This window comes from Macaca nemestrina, chromosome X (assembly GCF_043159975.1).
Source record: "Macaca nemestrina isolate mMacNem1 chromosome X, mMacNem.hap1, whole genome shotgun sequence".
NCBI lineage: Eukaryota > Metazoa > Chordata > Mammalia > Primates > Cercopithecidae > Macaca > Macaca nemestrina.
Window position 1 is genome coordinate 130,612,568 of NC_092145.1, and position 24,278 is coordinate 130,636,845.

General features: G+C 36.1%; 1 protein-coding gene across 3 annotated transcripts in view; it reads right to left on the minus strand.

The window, feature by feature from the left end:
- LOC105490366 (interleukin 1 receptor accessory protein like 1) overlaps nt 1–24,278 on the minus strand; it is a 1,633,350-nt gene that overhangs the window by 26,968 nt on the left and 1,582,104 nt on the right. For all 3 annotated transcript variants that reach the window (XM_071089317.1, XM_071089318.1, XM_071089319.1), the window contains exons 8-9: nt 23,870–24,015; nt 1,870–2,013 (exon numbers count right to left, since the gene is read on the minus strand). In XM_071089317.1, coding sequence (XP_070945418.1) covers nt 1,870–2,013; nt 23,870–24,015 — 290 coding nt within the window. The remainder of the gene's footprint in view (nt 1–1,869; nt 2,014–23,869; nt 24,016–24,278) is intronic.

Here is a 24,278-nt window from a genome sequence, read left to right on the forward strand (position 1 = left end):
AATACCATGCACTGTGCTCATTGTGCAAACAACAGCAGATCTTTAGATTATACTGAACATACTAAATTAAAAAAAATAAAAATAATAGAGAGTGTCCGATAAGATAAAGGCTTTGGGAATAGACTTATTTTCAAATCCCATCTTGGCCACTTACAGTATTTGTGTTATCTTCTTGAGTAAGTTATTTAACCTCTGAAAGTCTCAGTTGCCTCATCAGTACAATGGAGATTACAATATTGACCTCAGGATGTTTGTGAGGCTTAGCAAGAATGACTTTAAGAATGCCTAGCACTATGCTTGGTACTCATTCAACAGTAGTTTCGACAATGGCAAAGTCCTTATATTTATTTAAAGTCCTTATATTTCTTTAAAGCAGCAGCAGCAATAAAAATAATAATAATAATTTGTATCAATAGGCAAGAAAGTTAGAAATAAATAGGCAAACCGGTAATTTAAAACTTAAGAAAAAAAACTGGTTTTGCTGCAGCTCAGCCTTCACCCTAATGGGAAGGAGAGAAGGGTAAACCAAGAGGAGTGTTAGGCATTCTGAATAAACCACTTCTCTTTACAAACCTGCAAGACTACAGTTTTGCTTGTGGATTTATTATTCCAGAGGACCCTGGAAATGTGGCAACATAGGCAATTGCCTCATTTTCCTTGGTACCATTTACTGCAAAACTGAAAATCACTGAAAAAAACCGTATATAAATATGATGAGACCGGGTGCGGTGGCTCATGCCTGTAATCTCAGCACTTTGGGAGGGCGAGACGGGTGGATCACCTGAGGTCAGGGGTTCAAGACCAGCTTGACCAACTTGGTGAAACCCTGTCTCTACTAAAACTACAAAAAATTAGCTGGGCGTGATGGCGGGCGCTTGTAATCCCAGCTACTCAGGAGGTTGAGGCAGGAGAATCGCCTGAACCCGGGAGGTGGAGGTTGCAGTGAGCTCAGATCGCACCATTGCACTCCAGCTTGGGCAACAAGAGTGAAACTCCATCTCAAAAAAAAAAAAAAAAAAAAAAAAAAAAAAAAAAAAAAAAAAGATGAAGAAACCTTTGTCATCTGTATTGTCAGTTTGCATATGTTTCCCACATTGCTGGTTTATCTTATGTTTTTAAAAAATGACCAAAAAGGAAAATTAACTAAGTCTAATATGCAGTTTAGGGAGCTGAATTTTAAGGACTCCATTTTCCTCTTAGATTGCACACGTATTCATTGGTGACCAGAAGCAAATACTAATTATGATTTCCACAAAACAATATTTATTTGTGTACTTACAGTAAAAATATGAGATGCATTATTATGAAATCAATGTGCTTGTGCATTTTTCTGTTGGTACACACTCGGAATACAAATTAACCTATCTAAATATAGCTAAATAAACAAGATTGAAAAGACTGCTGGATGAATTTAAAATACTCAGTACAGTTTATTATAACGGATCTGTCTAAACAGGAACAAATTGAGATTCACTTCAAACTACTGGGCTAGAAAACACAATTAAAAGAGACACTCCTTACCTAAAAAAAAAGTTAAACTGGCCTTTCAGTCCTGATTACAAGGTGAGAGAAAATGAATGCTCTGATGGCATTGCAATCAGTGTTTGTAATTTGTAAGTGCTGTTTGGAATACAATTCTAAAATGGGTAGGTGATGCTTTACAAGTTTCAGAGAAAAATACCTACAGTATTGGCTCTAAAGCATCACACATACATTTCCTTACAAAAGAGAAATTTACAAACTGAGCATTGAAAGAATATAAGAGCTGCTGCCATTGATTATGCAGGTGACTTTTTTCCCCTTAATAAAACAAAGACAAGAAAGAAACTAGAATATTCAGAAAGAACAATAAAAGAGGTAACATCCTACCTCCATCCAGCTCTTCAGCTCCAAAATGATTCCTGTAGAAGAGCATGATTTCTATCTTGTAACACTTGTAGATGGTCACCAAACATACAAGCAGCAAGAGAATAGCACCAAGCCCTCCAGCAAGTTCCACTGTGTACATTAGCTCTAGAAAGAAAAAAATCACAATGGGGAATTATATAGTATTCACATCCAAAATCACAAATTAAATTCAATTTGATTTCACATTTTCTTGCACGAGATGAGATGTGGGTAATGGGTTAACACAACCCCTTTCCTTTTCGCATGAGAATTTCACCTTTCGATAACTTTCTAGCTCTGTTTCCTTGGTAACTAGATAAGGTGGTATGTGATAACTATGTTGCTAAGCAACATTGCTTGTGGTAAAAATGAACCTTGGTTGGTAGCTTGCATTTGGACTAAGAGAATTGTAAACATCCAATTGCAAACTATAATAATGGGTTCACCAGAGTGCCATACTTCTCTTATATAAATGTATCCCTTGTGGAGATTCTGGAAGCTATGCTTATGGGGTTGATAAAATAAATACTGATTCCTGTGGATATGAAGCTTTTAAGCTAGCATGACTTTTGGCCTTTCCCAATGAGAATCTTGATCCCTCTCACTTGAGCTGTCACCTGTGGGTTGGGGGCCAAAGAAAGGTGACAGGTCAAACAACACAGTTCCAGGAGAGCACTGTGGATTATTGCATAGAATGTTGGGAAGACTATCTAATGAATGCTGTCTGCTGACTCCTGCCAGGAGCAATGGCTCCTGTGTTGTATCTTCCTGAATAGAGTGATACGAAGGTGGTCTACCATAATCTTGGAGGCTGAATGCTTTTTGGGTGTAAGAAGTAGGCCTCCTAGTGGATGGGACAGTATATGAATATGTTGGTGGTGTTTTATTTTCATTCAACCATTTACTTGTTAAAATTTTGGCTTCCCCTTTTACCAGGCATGTTATTACGTTCTATCCAAAAAAGGAATTTTCTTGACACTCACTGTATACAAATCCTCCTTTTTCTATTGAATATCTACCTTAGATAAAAACTTATCAGGAAACTTGGAGATAAAATATTTTGTTATTTTTTCCTTCTTTAGAACTATGGACATTGTAACAAAACTAAGGATACCGGTATTTAAATAGTAAGCCATCATGCACAGAGTTTTGAAACTCACTTTAACTAAGTGTTGTCCTGATCATCATAGCCCAAATGTTGTCACTGATGGGTAGCCATTGTTCCCTGCAGTTGACAACTACCTTGAAAAGTACTAGTTTCCTTAATTACAATTAAATACAAACATTTCTGAAATCAAAGCTGTAAAATAATGTTGTTCTTGATTCTGTAATTCAGAATCCACCAGTAAGTTATCTAATTTCATAACACAGTCAATGTAAGTAAGCTTAGACTGAGAATTTTAAAATAATCCATGGTTTTGCCAGTAACAAGTACCCTCAGGTTATAAGATCAGTCCTGAGTTCTCACAAATGGGGTGAAATCATGATGGGACTGGTGTAGTTTGAGTGACAAACAATCTGAAAAGCATGGCCATCATTTTCTCACAAGAACATTGTGTATGTGTGTGTTTGCATGTGATGTCACTTTTCCTGTAATAATTACAGAAAAAAAAATCCTCCGGCTGGGCACACATGTAATCCCAGCACTTTGGGAGGCCAAGGCAGGCAGATCACCTGAAGTCAGGAGTTTGAGACCAGCCTGGCCAACATGGCGAAACTCTGTCTCTACTAAAAATACAAAACTTAGCTGGGCATGATGGCGGGTGCCTGTAATCCCAGCTACTTGGGAGGCTGAGACAGGAGAATCACTTGAACTCAGGAGGTGGAGGTTTCAGTGAGCTGAGATCGCACCACTGCACTCCAGCCTGGGCAACAGAGCGAGACTCTGTCTCAAAAAACAAAAAACAAAACAAAACAAAATCCTCATTCATATTTCCTATTACCTAGCCCTTGACTTCTCATTCTACAGTTTAATAAATAACACATTAACTACTGTTTAATCAAGTGTATTTTTCTGTAATTATTAAAATTAAATGGGAAATTGAAGAAAATATTATTTAAAATGATTGAACCGTATGCATTTAAGAAATAAAAAATAAAGTGAGATCAAATCTTTTATAATCTAAGTAAATTAATATGAAGTGTGAAACACTACAAAATACCTCCAGCAGCTTATCTGATTAACATTGTGAGGAACCACACAAGACAGCACTACAAAAATACCAGGAACAAAATACAAAAAGTTCTTCAGTATAATGTTTTCCCCCTACTATATGAATAGAAAGGGAGAGCGGCTAATCCTGTGGGGATACATTGGGTCTTGTTCACTCAAGATAACAAACTCCACCATACAGAGAAGCCTGTGTAAAATTCTAACTTATGCCCACAGGGTGATTTATAAATCAGGAAGACGTGATTTAAAATACACTGGATATAATGTGAGAAATAAGCAGTTCGACTATGGCTTCTTTTAAGATTTTCTAATTTAGTATATTAAACACTAGGAATTTACCACCCAAAAATTTCTTGTACAAAAAAAGAAACGGAAAAATAATCAAGAACACTTAGCTTCCACTCCCAAACATTGCTAGTAATAGTACCCAATGATATTACCACATTGTAAACTTTGGGGTAATTTCTAATAAAATTAAATATAAATCTACCATATCAATAGCAATTCCACTCCTAGGTATTTGTCCAAGAGAAATATAAGCAGATATCTGCAAGAAGAGTTGGATGAGAATGCTCAGAATAGTTTTATTTATTCACAGCAGCCACAAATGGAGACAACTTAAATGTCCATTAACGGGAAATGATGAACAAATGATTGTATGTTCATATGATAGGATATACTCAGTGATAAAAGTAATAAACTACTGATACATAAAACATGCATGACTCTTACAAAATTATGTTAGAAAAAGGAAGTCAGACACAAAATAATACCTACTGTATGATTTTATTTAAATTATGCTGAAGAACAGACCAACATAATCCATAGTGACATAAATCAGGAAATGGATTCATTGGTGATGAGTGAAGGGAAACTTATTGGAATGGAGCAAGAGGAAACTGTCTGGGGTAAAGGAAATAGGTTTTGGTGTGGATACAGAAGTGTTTATATTTGTCGGAACTCATTTAGCCAAACACTTAGAGCTCCATGTTTTATATTATGTTAATCATATTTCAATTCTTTAACATTTTGATTTCTTCTAAGAAAAACTTAAGTTCTAACCAAAGGCCTATGTGGGGAGAAGTGTGGGAAGAAAGCTGGGAGTCGGGAAAGCTGCTCTGCTCTAGATAAGCGCCCGGGCAGAGAATGATTCTTTTATGGTGTCCCTAAGCACATTCTTTGCATCTGGAGGCACTGCACAGGGGCTGGGCATGTGGCATGTCTTAAGTGCCCATATATACTCAAGGAGCTTTGGAAATAACAAAAAACCTTTGCCTGAAACATAATCTGATCAATCCAATCAACAGAACTCTCATTTTCTCCAGATGGTATTTATAATACTGGTCTCTATATACTTTTTAAATTTTGAGCAATTGAATACATGCAAATTAGAGAAAAATTGTATGAAAATAAGTCCTTCTTATTTTTAGCAAAGCAATTACCCAAATAGGAGTTACTCCCATTGCTAGATGTCACGAGCCATTTGAAAAATGATATACATTTCTTAGAATACTCTACATAGCAAATCAATAGTGTTGTTTAAAATATAATAAGAAAAAGAGAGCAGGGTTGATGTAGCTTAGCAATTACAGAAACAGTCTTGTGTCACATGAAAAACTCCTTTAGAGTACAAACATATGAAAAGTTATATATGCTTAGAGAATGAGCAATAAGCAAGAATAATTCTTCTGGGCCATAGATAGTCGTTTACTAATAATAGAAATACCAAAAACGAGTCTAAAGAAACAGAATTTACAAGGAGCTAATTTATCCTGAGATCCTGAGAGCGTCGCAGACTTTCCCCCAGGGACTTCTGTAGTATTACATTGCAGAAGCATAGTGTTCTCATAATGTCCTTATAAAGAGGTCAGGAACAAGATGGAAATGTGTATTTCCCCATGGTGTACAGTGCCTGCTCCTCAGTTACTACATTATTTCTATGCAGGAGTGTTATACACATGCCTACACATTATACATGTATGCAAGTTAAATTTTTTTCCATTTAAGTAAGTCACACTGGTTTATATAGCATATGTAAACTCTCTCAAAGAAAATGGTGCATTAGATTTAGCCTTTGTATTCTTTTGCTCCAAGCCAGACAGATTCATTAATACATGTGCTACCATATTATTGCATATCCTTTGGGTTATACAAAATTACTAAGGATTAAATTCTGTCACAGTTAAGAGAAATCATTTGGGCCCACTGCTGTATTTTATCTTTACAATGTAAATGGTGTTGGCCCAGCAAATGTCATTTTCCCTTTGAAATGGGATCTGCCTTTCAGCTCCAGTTCAAGTTGCCTGGAGTGGCAGCATTTAAAAAATAAAAAGATTCCATTTCAGCACAATTCAACATCTGAGGACCGAAGGAGAAAGTGCAGACCTTTTAAAATCTGTTTAGCCTTTGTGTTATTTTGTTAAAATGATAGACTCTGCCCCCTTTAAGGGACTGAGACTGAATATTGAAAATTGTAAAAGCAAAATTGCTAGGCAAAACCTAAGGAAAACTGGCATTTGGTTAAAAACAACAAATGAACAAGTGCCAAAGAGTTGCATTTAAGGGCCCCAGCAATCATTTAGTTACAGGCAATTAACAATAGTCCTTGGAAAGCTCCAGTACAGGCTTAGGGAAAACACATTGATTATTGCTGCAGTAGTAGACTGCTTTGGAATAAATTGTTTCAATTTAAAACTAGATTTGCTACAAGCATTTTGAGCAATGACTACAATTTTTTCTTATCAAGACAGTGGGAGCAAGCAACCCCTTAAAAGAAACAGCTAATTAAAATAAAGTGTGTGCCATCTCTTAGTATATTGAATTACATTGCAAATAATAAATGCATTTGGTTTCCACTGATCTTGCTGCAATTACCTAGTATACTATGGGAAACTATGTTCTTTTCTTGGCCTGTACCTGGTGTTATTGTTTGCAAACATTTTCTGCTGGAAATCTTCGAAAAGGTAAAGATTTTAACAAAGTAAGTAAAAGTTCATATGTATTTTTGAACTCTTGACTTGCAGTTTTTAGTCAGTATCTCTATTTGATCTCTCTCTCTCTCTCTCTCTCTCTCTGTGTGTGTGTGTGTGTGTGTGTGTGTGCCTATATATATATAATTTTGCCAGAAGTATAACTGAAGATTTTAGATGGCTTACTTTTGTGTAGTTTATCCTAAAGTTGGTTCATTCATTATAAAAAGTCTTTTGAAGTGTTTTTCCCTCATTTATATGCAGTAAAATGCAAGTTTGTGGGGAAAATGCGTGACAGACACTATAATGATTCCAGTTTATTCATTTGCCTCACCAAGTACATTCCTTTTTCTCTCATTGTGTTATAAAGAGCTAAAGTTTATAAGAATCTATCCATCCACATAAATTCATATGCATATTTATTTCTCTGGAGCAGTATAACTTATTTGTTCCTGGCAGGATGATAATTATGCTCAGCCTACAAAGATACTCAACTCAATTCTACAATACATCAGTGCAATTTAAAAGCAGTTATATTTTTGTGGGGGGCGGGGGCAACACATTAACAGATCAAGCTGCTATTCAAATAAAGGAAGAAAATGTTTTGGGAAAGTATAAACTAGTATGTAAGAATAACAGTTTTGATCTTGCAAAAGTCCTTTTTAGGAAGTCAGGGTATAAACCCCCAAAATTATAATAATAAAAATAAAAATGGTCCCTGAATGGAGCAGCTTAATCTGTATGACCAAACATTTGGGCAAAAGATTACCTCCAAAGTAGCATTTTTTGCCATTTGGAAAGAGGTTTTTAGACGAAGCACCAAATTAACTTCTAGTTACTGCCAATCAAAATGCAAATATGGTTGTTGGCTAGGACCCATCATTAGAGCCCAGTAAGACTAAGGTCCCACAGGTCCTTGGAGCTTCATTGTTATGTGTTAATAAAGTATTCAAAGTGAAAAATAAAATGAAAGGCTAGAAGAAAAAGTGTAACATTCTCTTCACAGCATGCTAGAGCCTACCCTTGGAATGTGCTTTTTTTCTCTTTCAACTAGGCAAGAAGGGTGTTAAGTTGGTTTTTCTCTCTGTGAATTAAGAAATATTCATCGGTGGTATGTTTTAAAAGATGAGTTAAAATGAATAATGGCAGTAACTGAATAAAGCATGAATCCATGTGCTCATATTAGTTACAAATAAACCAACAAGAAGGGAAAGCTCTCCCTAAGAGCAGAATGTCAACCAGTAAATAGGAAAGGAATGATCTAGTTAGAAATGACCATTTTTCACCCACCATAATAACAATTGATTCAGGCAAAAATTAGCAACAGACATTAAAATTATTGGTTGAAAGACTGATGAGGCAGGATATTCACACTGTCTCATAGTACCTCCTCACTGGGGAAAAATGGACATCATTTTAAGGAAGTGACCAAATTTAACATCAACAATAATGGGACAAATTGACATCATCCCCCACCCCCAATTCCCAGTGTACTGCAATAAGAGGGCACAATATCATTTAAGTAGTGTTACAGCCAGAAACACATAAACATCTGAAAAAAAAATAAGGAAATGTCAGGCCAACTCAAACTGAGGGACAACTATAAAAAATAAACCATGTAGCTTCTACTCTTCAAAATGTCAATGTTATGAAAGACAAAGAAAAGCTGAGGAACCATACCAGATTAAAGGACACTAAAGAGAATTGGCAGTTAAATGCAGTACATAATCCTGGATGGTAAATATGGTGTAAAGGGTATGTACTGGGACAATTTTTGAAATTTGAATATAGACTATATCATAGGCAATGACATTTTATAATTTTGAATTTTCCTGAATTTGATAAATGTATTCTCGTTACATAAAAAATTCTTGTTTTTAGGAGATTCATATTGAATAATTTAGTTTCAGTGTCTGCAATGTGCTCTCATGTGGTTTAGCAATGATACGTTGTGTGCGTGTGTATGTAGTTCAGCTCTTTTTACCTACCTATATGTAGGAAGAGAGATGAGGTAAATGTGGCAAATGTTATTAATTGGTGAATCTAGGTGGAGAAGATATATTAAAATGTATTATACTGTTCTTGTAATTTTCTACAATATCTGCAGTTTTATTTATCCAAAATAAAAAGTTAAAAAATAACGGGTCGAATTGTAAGATAATAATTGCAAGTGTTATTGTAATTAGAGTGTATTTCAGGTTGATTACCCTGGTATTAAAATCCTGTTATTTACAGCTATTGTACACTGATCTGCACAAAGCCTTCAATTTCATCTTCCCAGAACATGTCTTCACCCTGGAATTTTCTGCAGGATCTGTTAGCTGATTTACATTGCCCATGGAACAAAGTCTAAACCCCTTATGTGGGCATTTCAGTTTCTTCATTCCCTTAATTGAAGCAGCTAACTAACCTTTAGCTGTAATCCTCCTTCCAATGTAAATTAAATTTGATGTGAGTTTTTTGTTCCTAATCTGAAGTTCTTCATTTTCCAAAACCCAACCAATCCTGCAAGGAAAGGTTGGGATCTGCACTTCCAATATAACTTTTCCAACTAAAAGTGATTTTTTTCCTCTTTAGAACATGTATTTCCTGTCCTTTTTTTTCACTTACCATATTGAATTATATCAGAGTTAGTTTTGTTTATTGTTTTCCATTGTAAGCAATGACTTTATCTTAGGACCTTTGCTCTGGCTTCCCTCTGACTGGAGAGTATCTCCCCTAGATTTCTACGTGCCTCTCTTTGCTTCTTCAAGTCTTTGCTCATACAGCACCTTCTCAATTGGATACACTGACCACGCATTCCAAGTCACAAACCTGTGCCTGAATTTTGCATCCACTTGTCTTTATTTTTTATAGTATTCATCACTATATAACATAATATTTCATTCGCTTATTGATAAATGTATTCTTGTGTATTATTTGTCTTCCACTGGGATTTAAACTCCATCAGGACAAGTTTTTTGCTGTTTTCTCTTTTTTTTTTGTGTGGTCTATTTTGTCTATATCTTTCACTACTTATCCCAAATACCTTGCAAACTATCTGACACATTAAAGATATTCAATGAAAATGAATGACTGATTAGATGATTAAGAACAAATCCAATTTTGAATAAAAAGCTAGGTTTTATGTGTTTCTATTCTAAAATTCCAAGAACATATCTGTGAGCCATTTTTCTAGTCAATGTATCATAAGGTTCAAGCAACTGATAAGGTATAATTATAGCATTAATATTCAGTCCATTAAGTTGGGAATAAACTTTTAGTATATAGAAAAATGATCAACTTCATAGTATAGATTTAAAAATTATTTTTCCATTTTCTTTTTTTTTTATTATTATACTTTCAGTTCTGGGGTACATGTGCAGAACGTGCAGGTTTGTTGCATAGGTATACACGTGCCATGGTGGTTTGCTGCATCCATCAACCGGCCATCTACATCAGGTATTTCTCCTAATGCTATCCCTCCCCTAGCCCTCCACCCCCCAACAGGCCCCGGTGAGTGATGCTCCCCTCCCTGTGTCCATGTGTTCTCATTGTTCTGTTCCCACTTATGAGTGAGAACATGTGGTGTTTGGTTTTCTGTTCTTGTTTTCATTCACAAATCTAATGGCAATACAGTCTTGTATAGACTTACAGAACTAAGAAAGTTTGTATTCACTTGGCATTTGGAAATCAATCATGTACTGCTTCACATCTTTGATACTGCTATTCAACTTTTCTCACTCACTAATACATACATTTTCTATTTGCTTTATAAGTGCCTTCTCTGTACCAGGTATAGTGCTTTTGAGTTCTAGTGATAAAATGATGGATGAAATATGTTTTTGCATTAAAGGTGCTCATGTCTACTTTCAGAGTCCGGCATGTAAGCAAATAATAAATAATAAGAGCTATTTATTGAGAACTTAAGTGTCACTGTGCTAGACCTCTTTTATATAAGTGTAAGAAATGCTACATTATAAGTATCACAATTACAAGCCAGATGAAAAATGCACTTGGGGTATTTGTATGTGTGTGTGTTTCTGTAGGAGTATTTTAGAGACAGGGGTCAGACACAGAGTGACACAATGCAGAGGTAGCTGCAAAGGATTTTGGCAAGTACTTTGGTCTGGAGCACTGGGAAAATGAATGTATGATGTGATAGGTGAAGGCAGGCAAACTCATGCTTTGATTTCTCAGCTAGAATATGTTGTTTATCTTTTTTTTATTTTCAAAGCAAATAGCATGTACCTTTTCAATAAATATTTGTTTAAGGATTCATGGAACCCATTAAACCAGGTTTCACAAAGATAGGTCAGTACAATAGGACAATGATTCTCCCTTGGGAAAAATTGCCCTCCATTTTCAAAATGTATACTGTGAAGTTACTAACACAGACAGAGCTTTATTGCAGAAAACCTTTCCCCTTTAGATTATAAAGGCGGTGTTTGAAATATTTCTATCTCAAGACTATAATGTGAGATGTACACAGACCGTTATGTGTGCTTGCACACACATACAGGTACAAAGTATTCAGATGGGCTTCCTTTATCTCAGATCTCAGAAGATTAAGTATGATGGGGAGAAGACAGACAAAGAAGGAAGATAGTGTTATAATAAAGAACAAAAAGGGCCTCAGGTGACCAGCTTGGAAGACAGGGCTATTGTATATCAAGGTGTCAAACTTCACTGATGCCTAAAAGAAAATACCTTAGAAAAGTATTGCTTTCCCTCTACTAGGAATTTCCTTCTTAACATGTCATACAAATAGACAGGCACAGATGGAATGTTACAAAACATCTCTGGAGAGAAAATTGTCAGAGCGAAGGTGGCATTGCCATTTTACTCCTTGTTAAGGGATGCAATGTTTATCCTGAAAGCAATTTTCCTCAAGAGGGTATATTGTCATAGTTAGAACAATTTGGTCTTCCATTGGGAATGCTTTGGATTGGCCAACGAACCCAGAACATCTGGACTGCCTAGATAACCAACAGAAGAAGCCATGGTTTCTACAGAAATATCGAAGTCTTCTAAACAAATATAGTATGATGATTTATAGATATTTAATTGATGAAAATACATTTTAAAGTATTGTACACACTTATAAACTGATTGTATTACAATATACAAATGGGATACATTAACAAACTTCAGAATTTTATGTTATTATTATAATATTCTTTATTTAGGGGTTTAATGTATTTCTGACTTATTGAAAGCATTAGAAGAAAATGTGTGTGGCAAAATTTGTTGGTAATAGTTTATCTCTTGAGACAAGTCTCATTCAAAATCTTGGTGATTCCAGAGTTACAAAGTATTAAAGCAAAAACCATATGCTGGTTCATTTCCCCCAGTGGGAAAAACAGAAAAATATATTTCTTCTCTATGTTGCATGTTTATGAACACTTCTGAATTCATAAACATGCTGAAGAAAATAGTGGTAAATTTGCCTTTCTTTCTCATGTTGTAAAGAAATGCTTTCAAGACTCTATTAACCTTTTAAAAAAATCCCCCCCACTCATTAACAATCTATGAAAAAATGAGCATGTTTTGGGAGTTACCAATAGGAGACCTGACCATTACTTGCCTCATCCAAAGGGAGCAGTAAATGGTTCCTTAAACCATGACAGACTTGAGAAGTCTGCAGCTCACATACTTTAGTGGCCTCTGTGCTGGTATATATAAAGGGCTTGTCGTCACTAATGACTTATCTTTTACCAAAATTGCAATAACATAGCTCTGCTTCACAAACAAAGAATAGGGCATTATCTTATCATCTCACCATATGTATTGATTTTCAGCATACATGCAAATTATCAGTGGCTTGAAAAAATAATGTAGAAGTAAGGTGCCCCCTAAAATGTTGTTTTGTAAAACAAAGTGTGAGCAAGAGTACATACTCAAGCAAATAGATTTCAATATACTTGAACAATGTGTAAATAACTTGATTTTATAGCAGAGAGTAATGATAGGTTTTCTACAAGCATTTTCAAAAATATTCAGTAGTTATACCAAAATAGATTTATTTTTTCTCACTTTTCTTCTGACTCTATAAAACATGCTTCTAGTAAACAACTTGAAAAATGCATAAGAATGATAAGAAATTAAAGATCACATGGAATCATACGACCTTGAGATAACCACTGTTAATACTTCACTAAATTATTTAATGCATCTCTTTCTAATGTATTAGGTTTTCACGTAACCTTAACGTAGGCAATTGATCTATGGCTTTAAATACTAATACTACAAAATAGCTTATATTTTGCCTTTTATTCTGGACAGTTTGGAATGGAATTTGTCCAATGTGGTTTGCAAGCTATGTTCTGCTAAGAGTTCTCTTGGTAACCACTTTAGCCTAATTATTTATTTATTTGCCTATCTGTTTATGCAGCTATCATTGAAAGATGCCTGGTTCAGCAAGGCAAGTCTAACAGGAATTTTGTAAACACCACTGTGGAGCTTTTCTCTTCAGAAATAATAATTAGTTTTGGCAACAGTTTATGAATATTCACATAAAACGTCGAGTCAATCATCTGATTTTAGAGGAGGTAAAACTTTCAAATTTCATTTTTACTAATTGCATTGTTTTTCAGATGAAGAAACTAAACTAGTACGTGTACAGCCACCGAAGAAAATGTATTTTAATACTGCCAACTTTTATGTGACTACTGAATTGCCAGTGGCAGCAGTCTACTGAAGAAGTCTAACTACATAGAATTTTATTGCTGTATCTTTAATATATTTCTTTAAGTTGCTTTCAACATTAAGGCATTTAAATGTTATGGACATATCTGTTTGGGGAGAATTAGAAATGTACCCAAGCAGTTGTGAGTCATTACCTTGAAATTGTGGGGTGGTATAAATAAATTTTTAAGTCAAATTCATTTTACATTACTTATAGAGTAGAATTATAATTGTAAACCGATGTAAGTCAGATAATTTATATTTAATACTTTCAGGCTTTGATAATGGCCTCTTCCACTTTAGTTTGCATGAATTTGGCAACCATTGTAAGTCGGCACTTTGAACTGCAGTTGCATGTCATAAGGAATTTAATTTCTACTTTGCAGTTACAGAAACTTGACATCTAAAGATCTGAGTCAACTTTTCAAACACTTAAGGCATAAGAAAATACCTAGGAAGAGCAACCACCATATCTCACTTTCAAAACTGGCAAAAGGAGGCACAATGTCTAAAAACTCTGAGAATCTGTAAAATATGACAAATGGTCTAATATATATTATTAGTCACCCAGTATCATATATGCTCTTTCAAGATTCCCACAGTGGGGCTAGGGGCAAGTAGTTTACAAATGATAAAACTGAAGAACAATGACACAAAGAGATTGGTTCTAGGTCACACAAAGCTAAAGAGTCAAAAGCAAAATACTCTCAAGTAACTGTCCATTTTTTCGTCACAGTTGAGAATTTCTCACTTTTTAGTCAATTCTCATTCATATCAAATTTCACTTAATGGTAACAATTTGGGGGTGGTTTTAAAAATGACCTTTGTGTGCTTTCCTAAATGTACTACCGGATTTTCTTTTCGAATTAAAAATAAATTCTATTTTTATAGAATTTAAATATGCACTTTTAATTTACCCAGATTGACCTTGCAATTTATTATTTTTCATAGAACACATGCTAAAAATAGAACACGTGCCCTAAAATTAGATACAAAAAGATATTATATTTCCCACAGATGGCAAATGTAATTCTCACCACTAAAATCTAAAAAAGTTTCCATGGTAATTTATTGGAAATCAACACATTTTTTTCCTACTATATGACCTGAGATACTAGTTAGCATTTTTTTATGTGTCATGTCTAATTTCTTACTTTACTGACCTGGTTGTCAAAGTTCAATATACAGGAACTGCTTATTAAAAGTTACACCTTGCATTTTATGACCCAGTTGTGCCATTTCTCTATAAAATGCAGGAATTCGCAGCCATAAAAATGCACAGCTATCTCCCTCTTCCCAAAAATGCTGTTTAAATGCTCCAGCATGGTGGTAGACATCCTTCTGGTAGCAGTGAGTCAACTAGTAAGGATGCCTAACCCAGTGCTTTGCCCATTGCTGGCACTCAATACATCTTTGTTGAATTAGAATGATTTGTCACTTTTTCATACAACAGCATTATATGAATTATCTCTTTTAAGCAGCCTGCAGTGAAGTGAGATTTGGAGTGGGATATGAAGCACTGTCAATCAACAGGTTGCTTAGACCCAGAAATAATGAAAATACGAAGGTGGTTCTGAGAAGGAGGAGTGAGTGGTTGATGGTAGCTGGTGGCTAGGAATATACTATCTTGTTAGGAATCTCTGATCACACAAGTGGAATTTTGCTGTGTGCTAGATAATTTCTGTGGGCTTCCTGCAAATGTTTTAAACTTAATTATTATTTCTAAACTGCCTGTTTATCATTTTCCAATACATAGACACGAGTTCCAGTGGATTCCTTCTACCCTCACTTGAGTAGACTGCTGCCACTGGAAGCTCCGTGGTCACATAGAAATTGGTAGTATTCAAATACATTGTGTACTTTTGACCATTTGCACACTAGTTTAGTTGCTTCATCTGTAAAAATACTTGTGTTTTATAGCTTCTGTTAGATGCTAGACAGATGCCTGTTAAAATGAATTACACGTTTGAACTCGTAGAGATGGTTTTAATGAGTCTGTGTTGCTGTGGTCCTTCCTTCCTTCCTTCCTTCCTTCCTTCCTTCCTTCCTTCCTTCCTTCCTTCCTTCCTTCCTTCCTTCCTTCCTTCCTTCCTTCCTTCCTTCCTTCCTTCCTTCCTTCCTTCCCTCCCTCCCTCCCTCCCTCCCTCCCTCCCTCCCTCCTCCCTCCCTCCTCCCTCCCTCCCTCTTTCTTTCTCTCTCTCTCTCTTTCTTTCTCCCTTCCTCTTTCTTTCTTTCTTTCTCTCTCTCTCTCTTTCTTTTGTTTTTGAGACATACCTTTGACCAATAATATGTGGCAGTTCAATTCCATACAATCTCCATCCTTTCTTACCACACTTAATTGACAGTTAGCTGAATACAAGTAAGTGTTCAAAACAGAAAATCAGCAGTATTTACTGTTCACCATACATCATGTTCCTCCTTATGTTATTTGCATAGACTAGATTCAACCTATTTGAATAGGCTAAAGCATATATGTATATCCATATATATGTTGTTGAGACATTCCTAAGTGTATTTCCTTTTTAAAAAATGAGGTACATAGGAAATGGGTCCAACAGTGAGGCCCTCTTCATTTAAGAGGTTAATTATTTGAATACTTGAAGAAAATGCCCTCTTAGACATCTCTCTGAGTAGCAAATATGTTATATAGCACAATTCATTGAACAGGTGAAGCAAGTAACCTCATTAAGAGTAGAGTGTGAGGCCAATGAACCACTGTTCAAATAGGTTCAAAGGTGTTGACCATGTAAAAAGAATGAGGCAATTAATTAAAAATAGTCCCACTGACTGGCTCCACTCAGCTTTCATTCCTTTCTCATGGAAACAGTGAGCTCAACAGAACTAGTTTCTCTTTACCTATTACAGGCTACCAAGCTAATTAGAAAGATCTATTGTCTAGGCAAGGGCTTTGGTATGCCAGCTGCGGTCCACAGACCAATAGTGGCAGCATCAATAAGGAACTTGATTGAAATTCTAATCTTGAGTCCTACCCCAGGCTAATGAATTGCTTTTTAACAAAGTTCCCAGGTGATTTGTGCATACTGTAAAGTTCGTGAAGCATTCGTCTAGGGGCTTTTAGCTGACGCTCTAAGCATGGAAATACAAGGAACCTAAATTTTGTCAATTCCTATGGTGTAAGAACAGCCATTCTGTTGACCTTCCAGCCACATTTGGTATAATCTTGGAAGGTTTTCAAGATTAAAATACTTGTCCTTCTATTTTGAATTTCCCTACATTGAGCAGCTTAAGTGTTGACATCATTTCCAGGAAGAGATTGAGTTTTTGCTATCTATATTGTAGAGCAGTGGTTGTCACCAGGAGCAATTTTGACCCCTGGGGACATCTGGCAATGTCTGGAGACATTCTTGGTCTTCATAACTGAGGAAGGTTGTATTGACATGTAGTGGGCAGAAGCTAGGAATACTGCTAAATGATCTACAATGCACAGGACAGCCCCCACAACAACAAAGAATTACCAAGCCCAAAATGTCAGTAGTGACAAGATTGAGAAATCTTGCTATAGACAAAGTTTAGATCACTCAGAATACATTTAATCAGCCCATTCATCACATTTACTAAGTGGGTTTGGTACTTTGAAGCATATAAGAGAGAAATACAAGTGAAAGATCTGCATCAAGACTTGAACATTTAGTTAAGGAAACAAGTGTCAAACTCAATAAAGCAAAAAAGGACTTGCAGTGACTATAACCATGTATAATTAAATGTTTAAGAGCTTTGGCCCACATGAATGATCTACAGGAATGACTAAAGACTAAAGAGTTTATTATTCTTGGTCCTCCACATTGGTTTTGTCCAGGATCACCCTCTTGTCATTTATTAATTGAGAAAACAGTTAATCATCAGCAGGCAGTGGTCCTTTTCTTTTCTAACAAAGATGCTACTTGGTTATTCTCATTCACAGAGAAGAAAACTGTGTGACCAAAATGGCTAAGAGGCCAAACAATGTTACATAACATACCTCCATATTATAACTGATTAGCAAAAACTAGGATCAAAAGGCCTTCAACAGAATTGCTTGAACCCGGGAGGCGGAGCTTGCAGTGAGCCGAGATCACGCCACTGCACTCCAGCCTGTGCGACAGAGCGAGACTCCATCTCAAAAAAAAAAAAAAGCCTTCAAAACATTTCACAGTTGAGGCAAAAAAACCCCTTGGGATTAATCTCATTTAAATAATATATTCTAAGTCTAAGGAAATAGTCAGCTAAAGTGGTTAACAGTCATGTCTGCAACTTTGGTGGCAATCAATAGCCTTGTTGGAATATCCATATCAAGAAGCACACAGGGAGTTGGGCACAGTGGCTGACGCCTGTAATCCCACCACTTTGGGAGACTGAGACAGGAGGATCGCTGAAGCACAGGAGTTCAAGACCAGCCTGGGAAACGTAGGGAGACCCTGTCTCTACAGTTTTTTTTTTTTTTTTTTAAATAGCCGGGTGTAGTGGCGTGCACCTGCAGTCCTAGCTACAAGGGAGGCTGAAGCCAGAGGATTGCTTGAACCCAGGAATTCAAGGTTGCCGTGAGTCATGATTACACCACTGCACTCTAGCCTGGGCAACAGAGTGAGACCTTGCCTGTAAAAATTAACATAAATAATAAAAAAAGAAGTGCAGAGGTACAAAATCATTAGTATTAGACAATTTGTGGTACTGGCATTCATAATAGCCTCCAAATATGTTTGGTTATTTGCTTTGGCATTAGTTACCAAGAAAAAAATACGACATTGGAGTCTGCTATTTAGATGCCTTACATAAATGAGGAGCAGAGTGGCCCCCCACCAACGACAACAAAAAAAACAGTAACAGGACAAAAGAAAATTTTGAGTACAAAATGTCAAATCTTATCCAAGGAGAGAATTTGTTAAACTCGTTGGCTTTTATTTGGAGATGCTGCAGCAACATTACTAAAATTCCTTAATATTTTGGCACTGCATAAGCTAAGACTCAGTAAAAGTATCCATTTCATCGACATCAGCTCAGCTTGTAATGGGTCATTGTCTTTCTTGGGAAATGCTGCCATACAGGGAGGTAGGAGATTTTGATTTCTGAACGAGGTTTGGCTTTAACATATTCTGAAATCAATGGTCAAGGAAGTCAAATGGCCAGTCCCAAAAGAAGTTTGCACCGTTCTATGACCTTACTGTATCTCTCAGTAAATAAATTCACTAGGCAAATACTAACAAGGATGGGGCACATATTACAAGGATGATTCATTACAAGAAGGGTTAAAGGAGTCCACTGGGTTTACATTCATCTGGCTTTAAAACAATGCATCCTAAATGATGTGCACTTAATTACATTACTAAGGATATTTTTAGGTCTAGGGAGTTTATCGAGCAGGTCTAATTTCTATTGATTACATTCTTTGAAGGGATAAAGAGAGTGCACACAAGAAGTAAAATGGGTTAGATGGGAAATAAAGAAAACCTAGATGTTTATTATTATTAACTAGTGCTGAGTCTCTCAGATAGATACTTTGCCAGTTCCCAAACTAATTTTTGATTAATGAATTGTCATATTATTGTAATCCATATAAGTAAACATAACCCTTCAGAGCAGGATTGCTAATGAACATCCCCAATGTGACAGTTTCAAAGTGAAACACTCACTAGGAAGCACAGTCGTATATTAGCAATGTTTAATATCACTGTAATTTAAAAAGTACTGGATGGCATTCCAAATTATATTGGTCCTTATTTCCTGTTCATTTAATTTTAATTTTCATGCGTGTAACTTTGGCTAGCACAAACGCCAGGTACATAGTAGGTTCTTAGTCATCATTAAATGCATGAATAAATAAACAAAATTATCCTTTAGGACAGTACATTCAAACCAAAGTAAATCTATTATACAGTCAAATTCAGAATTGACGGAACAAAATTGCTGGAGCTAAAGCTGACGATTTTGATGAAAGATGAATTAGAATTCAGGGAATTTTTAATGGAACACGGAATTGCTGCATCCTTCATTACCCAGAGTATCACATAGTTAGAGCAAGGAAATCTTGTAATAGCTTGTTAACCTTTTTTGGGTGCTAAGTACGTGCCAGACACTGTGATACGTATTTACACATATGAGTTCATTGAATCCTCACAGCTGCTCTATGTGAGAAGTCTTATTATTATTCCCATTTTATAGAAGAGCAATTTGAGGCTCAAAGTGATTTGCCCCAGAGAGCATAGCTAGTAAGAACAGAGTCGGGTTTTGAACACAGCCAGCCTTACTTCTAAGTCCATGCCCTTAACCATTAAGACAATAAACATGTCTGCACTGTGAGGTCATTAAAAATGAGAGTATAGACAGAAGGCACAGAGAGTGAAGAAGGAATCTGAGACAGCCTGATGGGTACAAGAGTGTTTAGGCCTGAGGTCAGAGCACAATACTGCTAGGTATCTACCTGGAGTATTGTTTGTGTCAGAGAAACGGAAAATGTGAAAAATGGAGAGAATGGGACAGATCAGAGCTTTGGAGGAAAACTGAAGGTCAATGTTCAGTGCGTGTTGGACAGGCAGTAGCAAGTGTATCTGGGTAAAAGATTCAGAGACTCAGACGTGGAATTCAATCAAGTATGGGCAATAACAAGAACAAGAAATAACGCAATGTCTAATTTGTCAGCTTTACTTTGATTATTTTTGAAGCCAGGATCTAATGCTCAAGCTTGCCAGGCCAGGGTCTGGCAAAGAGGATTGAATAGAAGCTTCTATTCAATAGGCAGGAATGAAGAGTAAGGAGCAGGGCAGTCATAAACCAATATGGCCCATGGGCCTTGCCCTTTCATTCTCTGTCTTCCTCTCACTGCATATTCTAGTGCTCCGTATAGGAAGTGAAATATATCTATATTGCATGTCTGATGAGATTCTGATGAACCTAGTACCTTTTCTGGCTGCAGGAATTGGCAACTTTGGATATTCTCCAGCAAGATTTTTCTGTGGTCAAATTTCTTGGTAGATTTTCAGCAGGCTTTCATGGAATTATGATTCTTTTATGCAGATAAAAGGCTGACCTAGAACACAGCCTAGCTCAAATGTAGCTGAATTATTTATTGTAGTATCCCCTTGGCATTAAGGAAGACACATTTGATACAAGGAAGCAATGTTTCAAAGAATCCTTACCACCCATTGGAGGGCTCTGAAATCATTTTATTATGTCAATGATACTGAACAAAAGGTAACAGTGAAGGAAAAATTGCTTAGATAACTTTGGCAAAGGAATGTCCTGGAAGGTTTACCTGTCAGAAGCAACGACAGCTTGTGGTGTACAAGATCAGTATTCGACAAATGTTTGAACATGTCTCTCTAGGGAGGTTTTAAAAGGGAAGACTGTGAAGGCTTATAAGTTAAGGAATTTATGAGTTAATGGCAGAAAAATAAAATTAATAGTGAAAGCTCCCAGTTCTTTATATAAGCCTTAGTATTCTGAGTAAGATAGCAACCCACCTGATAATTACACCATTGCTAGCATGACAGACATTTGACTTTTTAGAGACTCCATGATCAAAGACCCAAACCTATCATTTCATATATGCTGTGTGCTGTTCTCCTCAACCTGGCAGGGCTGGTGAAGTTCAGGTCATGTCGTATGTGAACGAAAGTCCTTTTTTTTTTCCCCCAAGATTGGTGGGATAGATCATTCCACATAATCATGAGTCCCTCAAGAGCAGGAAATTGCATCCATTGGTGTCTTTGTGAATTGATGACTCGTTTGCTGCAGCTCCCTTAAAAGGAAGGCATACATTCACTTTAAGAGGGACTTTTGGAGTACATGTCTTGGAAGGACTTTTTTTTTGGCTTGTTAATACTTTTATTTCTTAAGAATATATTGCTGTTTGTATAAATGCATATTTGAAAAACATACTAAAAGACTTAAGTATTGAAGAATACTCTAACATTGACCACATTTTTTTCATGTTTAGGAAATCAAATATTACCGGAAAAAAAATTTCAAGTAATTTTCTTGATTCTTCATTTATTTTTCTAGAAATGGAAGGTTTCATAGCTTTCGGCAACTTATCCTTAAGCTATGTATGCTAAAAATAGCCTGGAGGTTTTTTGACCCCTTCTTGCCTGTGTGCCTCTCTGTAAAAACAGAGCTTTAGTAGCTTTATCCTTAGATATAATTCATTTTTCTTCCCTTCTCCTTTGATTCCTACTTAACTGTCACCCTTCCTTTGCCCTCCCAAAAAATATGTTGTCCAAGTCAACCCATTTTTATGTGCTCTATATCTTCTCTCCCCTAACTCCATTTTTGAGGAATAATTCAAACCCTTTAATTAAAGCACATTCAAGAGAGTGACCAGAAGGGTGAAAGTATTTCGCTAATAAAAATGAAGAATGAGTAAAAGAAGCTAAAGAGGCTGAATCTGGTGAAGTAAAGGTTCGGAGACTCATAGTGACTGTCATCAAACATTTGAAGGGCTGTCTTGGGGAAGAGTGATTAAAAGTACAGAACTAGGGCCACTGGATAGACAGACAATGACACTGAAATGCTTTCTAACAGATTTTTTCTAAAGATAAAATGGACTTCCTTGAGAGGGAATGTGATCCAGTATAAGCTGATAGATCACTTCAGAAGATGTTATGTCAGGATAAGAAGTTCAATTACACAACACTTAACTTGCTTTTAACTATGAGAAGCTATTTCTGTACTTGTATATGTGTGATATTTCTACTAACATCCCTTCCTTGATTGGCTATATACTATAGAAAGATACAATCATATTGCTAGCTGCTGCACACCTTTCCCCTTGACTCACATCCCTAAAAAGTAGACTATTTTAATATCATAGTCACCTTGACAACAGAGATGTCTATTTTAATAGCATTCAGTAATATTATTCAAAGGGAATCTATTGCCCAATAAAGTAGGGGGAACAGCCTTCAATGTTCTCTTTCTTTTGAAACCTCAAAGAGTCTAGGATTAAACATGGGCTTTGAAATTAAAATCATTGTAAATTTGCTGAGTAAGAGAACATCAAGAGTGCTTGTTCCAAAGAGTAGAAAGTTTTAACTTAGCATAATGTAGCAAAATATATTTTTCTCTTGTAATATACATAAATAATTTTACTAACAGGAATGACTCACATTTTACAGTTATCTATTTCAAACAATTCAATATACATTTAAATGCATTTAACCCTATGCAAAAGGTGATGGGGTGATCTAGAGGCAGAGTTAGCACAATAGACATTGCACTCAACCACAGCCTATCTTACTTAAAAATGCATTATTATTCATCATGGGAGAATATCGTACATATCAAAGTTATCCAAGGCAGAAACAACATGTCAAAAAATACTGCAGTGGGGAATTCATCAGACAGTTCTTACACTAAAGGAGCAACCTTCCCATAAGAAACACAATCTTTGACTTAAAACCATTTAGTAGTAGTTGTTGTTGTTTTTTAAAGAAACTAGTATCTATTTCTTTTCTTTTTCTTTTTTTTTTTTTTTTGAGACAAGGTCTCCCTTTGTCACCCAGTCTGGAGTGCAATGGTGCCATCTCCCGATCTCCGCTAACTGCAACCTCCACCTCCCAGGCTCAAGTGATTCTCCTGCCTCAGCCTCCCAAGTAGCTGGGATTACAGGCTCGCACTACTACTGCCAGCTAATTTTTATATTTTTAGTAGAGACAGGGTTTCACAATGTTGGCCAGGCTGGTCTTGAACTCCTGACCTCAAGTGATCCACCTGCCTTGCCCTCCCACAGTGCTGGGATTACAGGTGTGAGCTACTGCACCCAGCCCCTAATATCTATTTCTAATAATAATAAATAGCATTTAATGACTTTCCTTGTATAGGCTCTGTCAAGCCCTTCACATTTTTTGTCTTATTTTATTCTTACAATACACTGAAGAGTTGATACTATTATTTTCCCCATTCTATATATCAGAAAACTAAAGCTTAGGGAAGTTAAATGTTTTGCCCAAAGTTATACAGTTGGTATTAAAGAAGAGCAAGGAATCCAAATTTGATTTTAGAGACTGAGTTACTCACCCATCTACTGTGCTGTTTGCCTTGGTAGCTCTAATGCAAATATGATTATTTTATTTAGGAGAACGTTGTGGAGAAAAACGAAATTGAATTTGTTTCTTGGTTCCCAATGAGTTTTTCTCCCATCATACATTCAGTTGACCACTCAAGCTTAGAAGGTTACACTCACCTCGTTTATGAAGGAGAACACTGGCGTGTCGACGTCCATTTCCATTTTCAACATAACAGGAGTAATTTCCCAAGTCACCTTCTTCCACAGAGTCCACAATTAATGAGATGGAAACTTCCTGTTCCCCGAGATGCTCCTTCAGAATTCTAAAATATAAAGCGACAAAACAAAACAAAAATCCACACAGACACATACACAAACAAGAAAGAAAGGTAGATGAATCCAAATCTGATGTAAAAATACCTACGAAATCTGTGCTTCAAATTTGACTATGATTTAATGCTATGTTAATTAAATTATATCCTGCCCTTTTCTTCTTCACTTATAATTAGGAAGCTTGTCTTTGTAGATGTTAATGAAGTTGCAGTTAATTATCTCCCTTAGAAGGACAATCACACTGTCATAATAA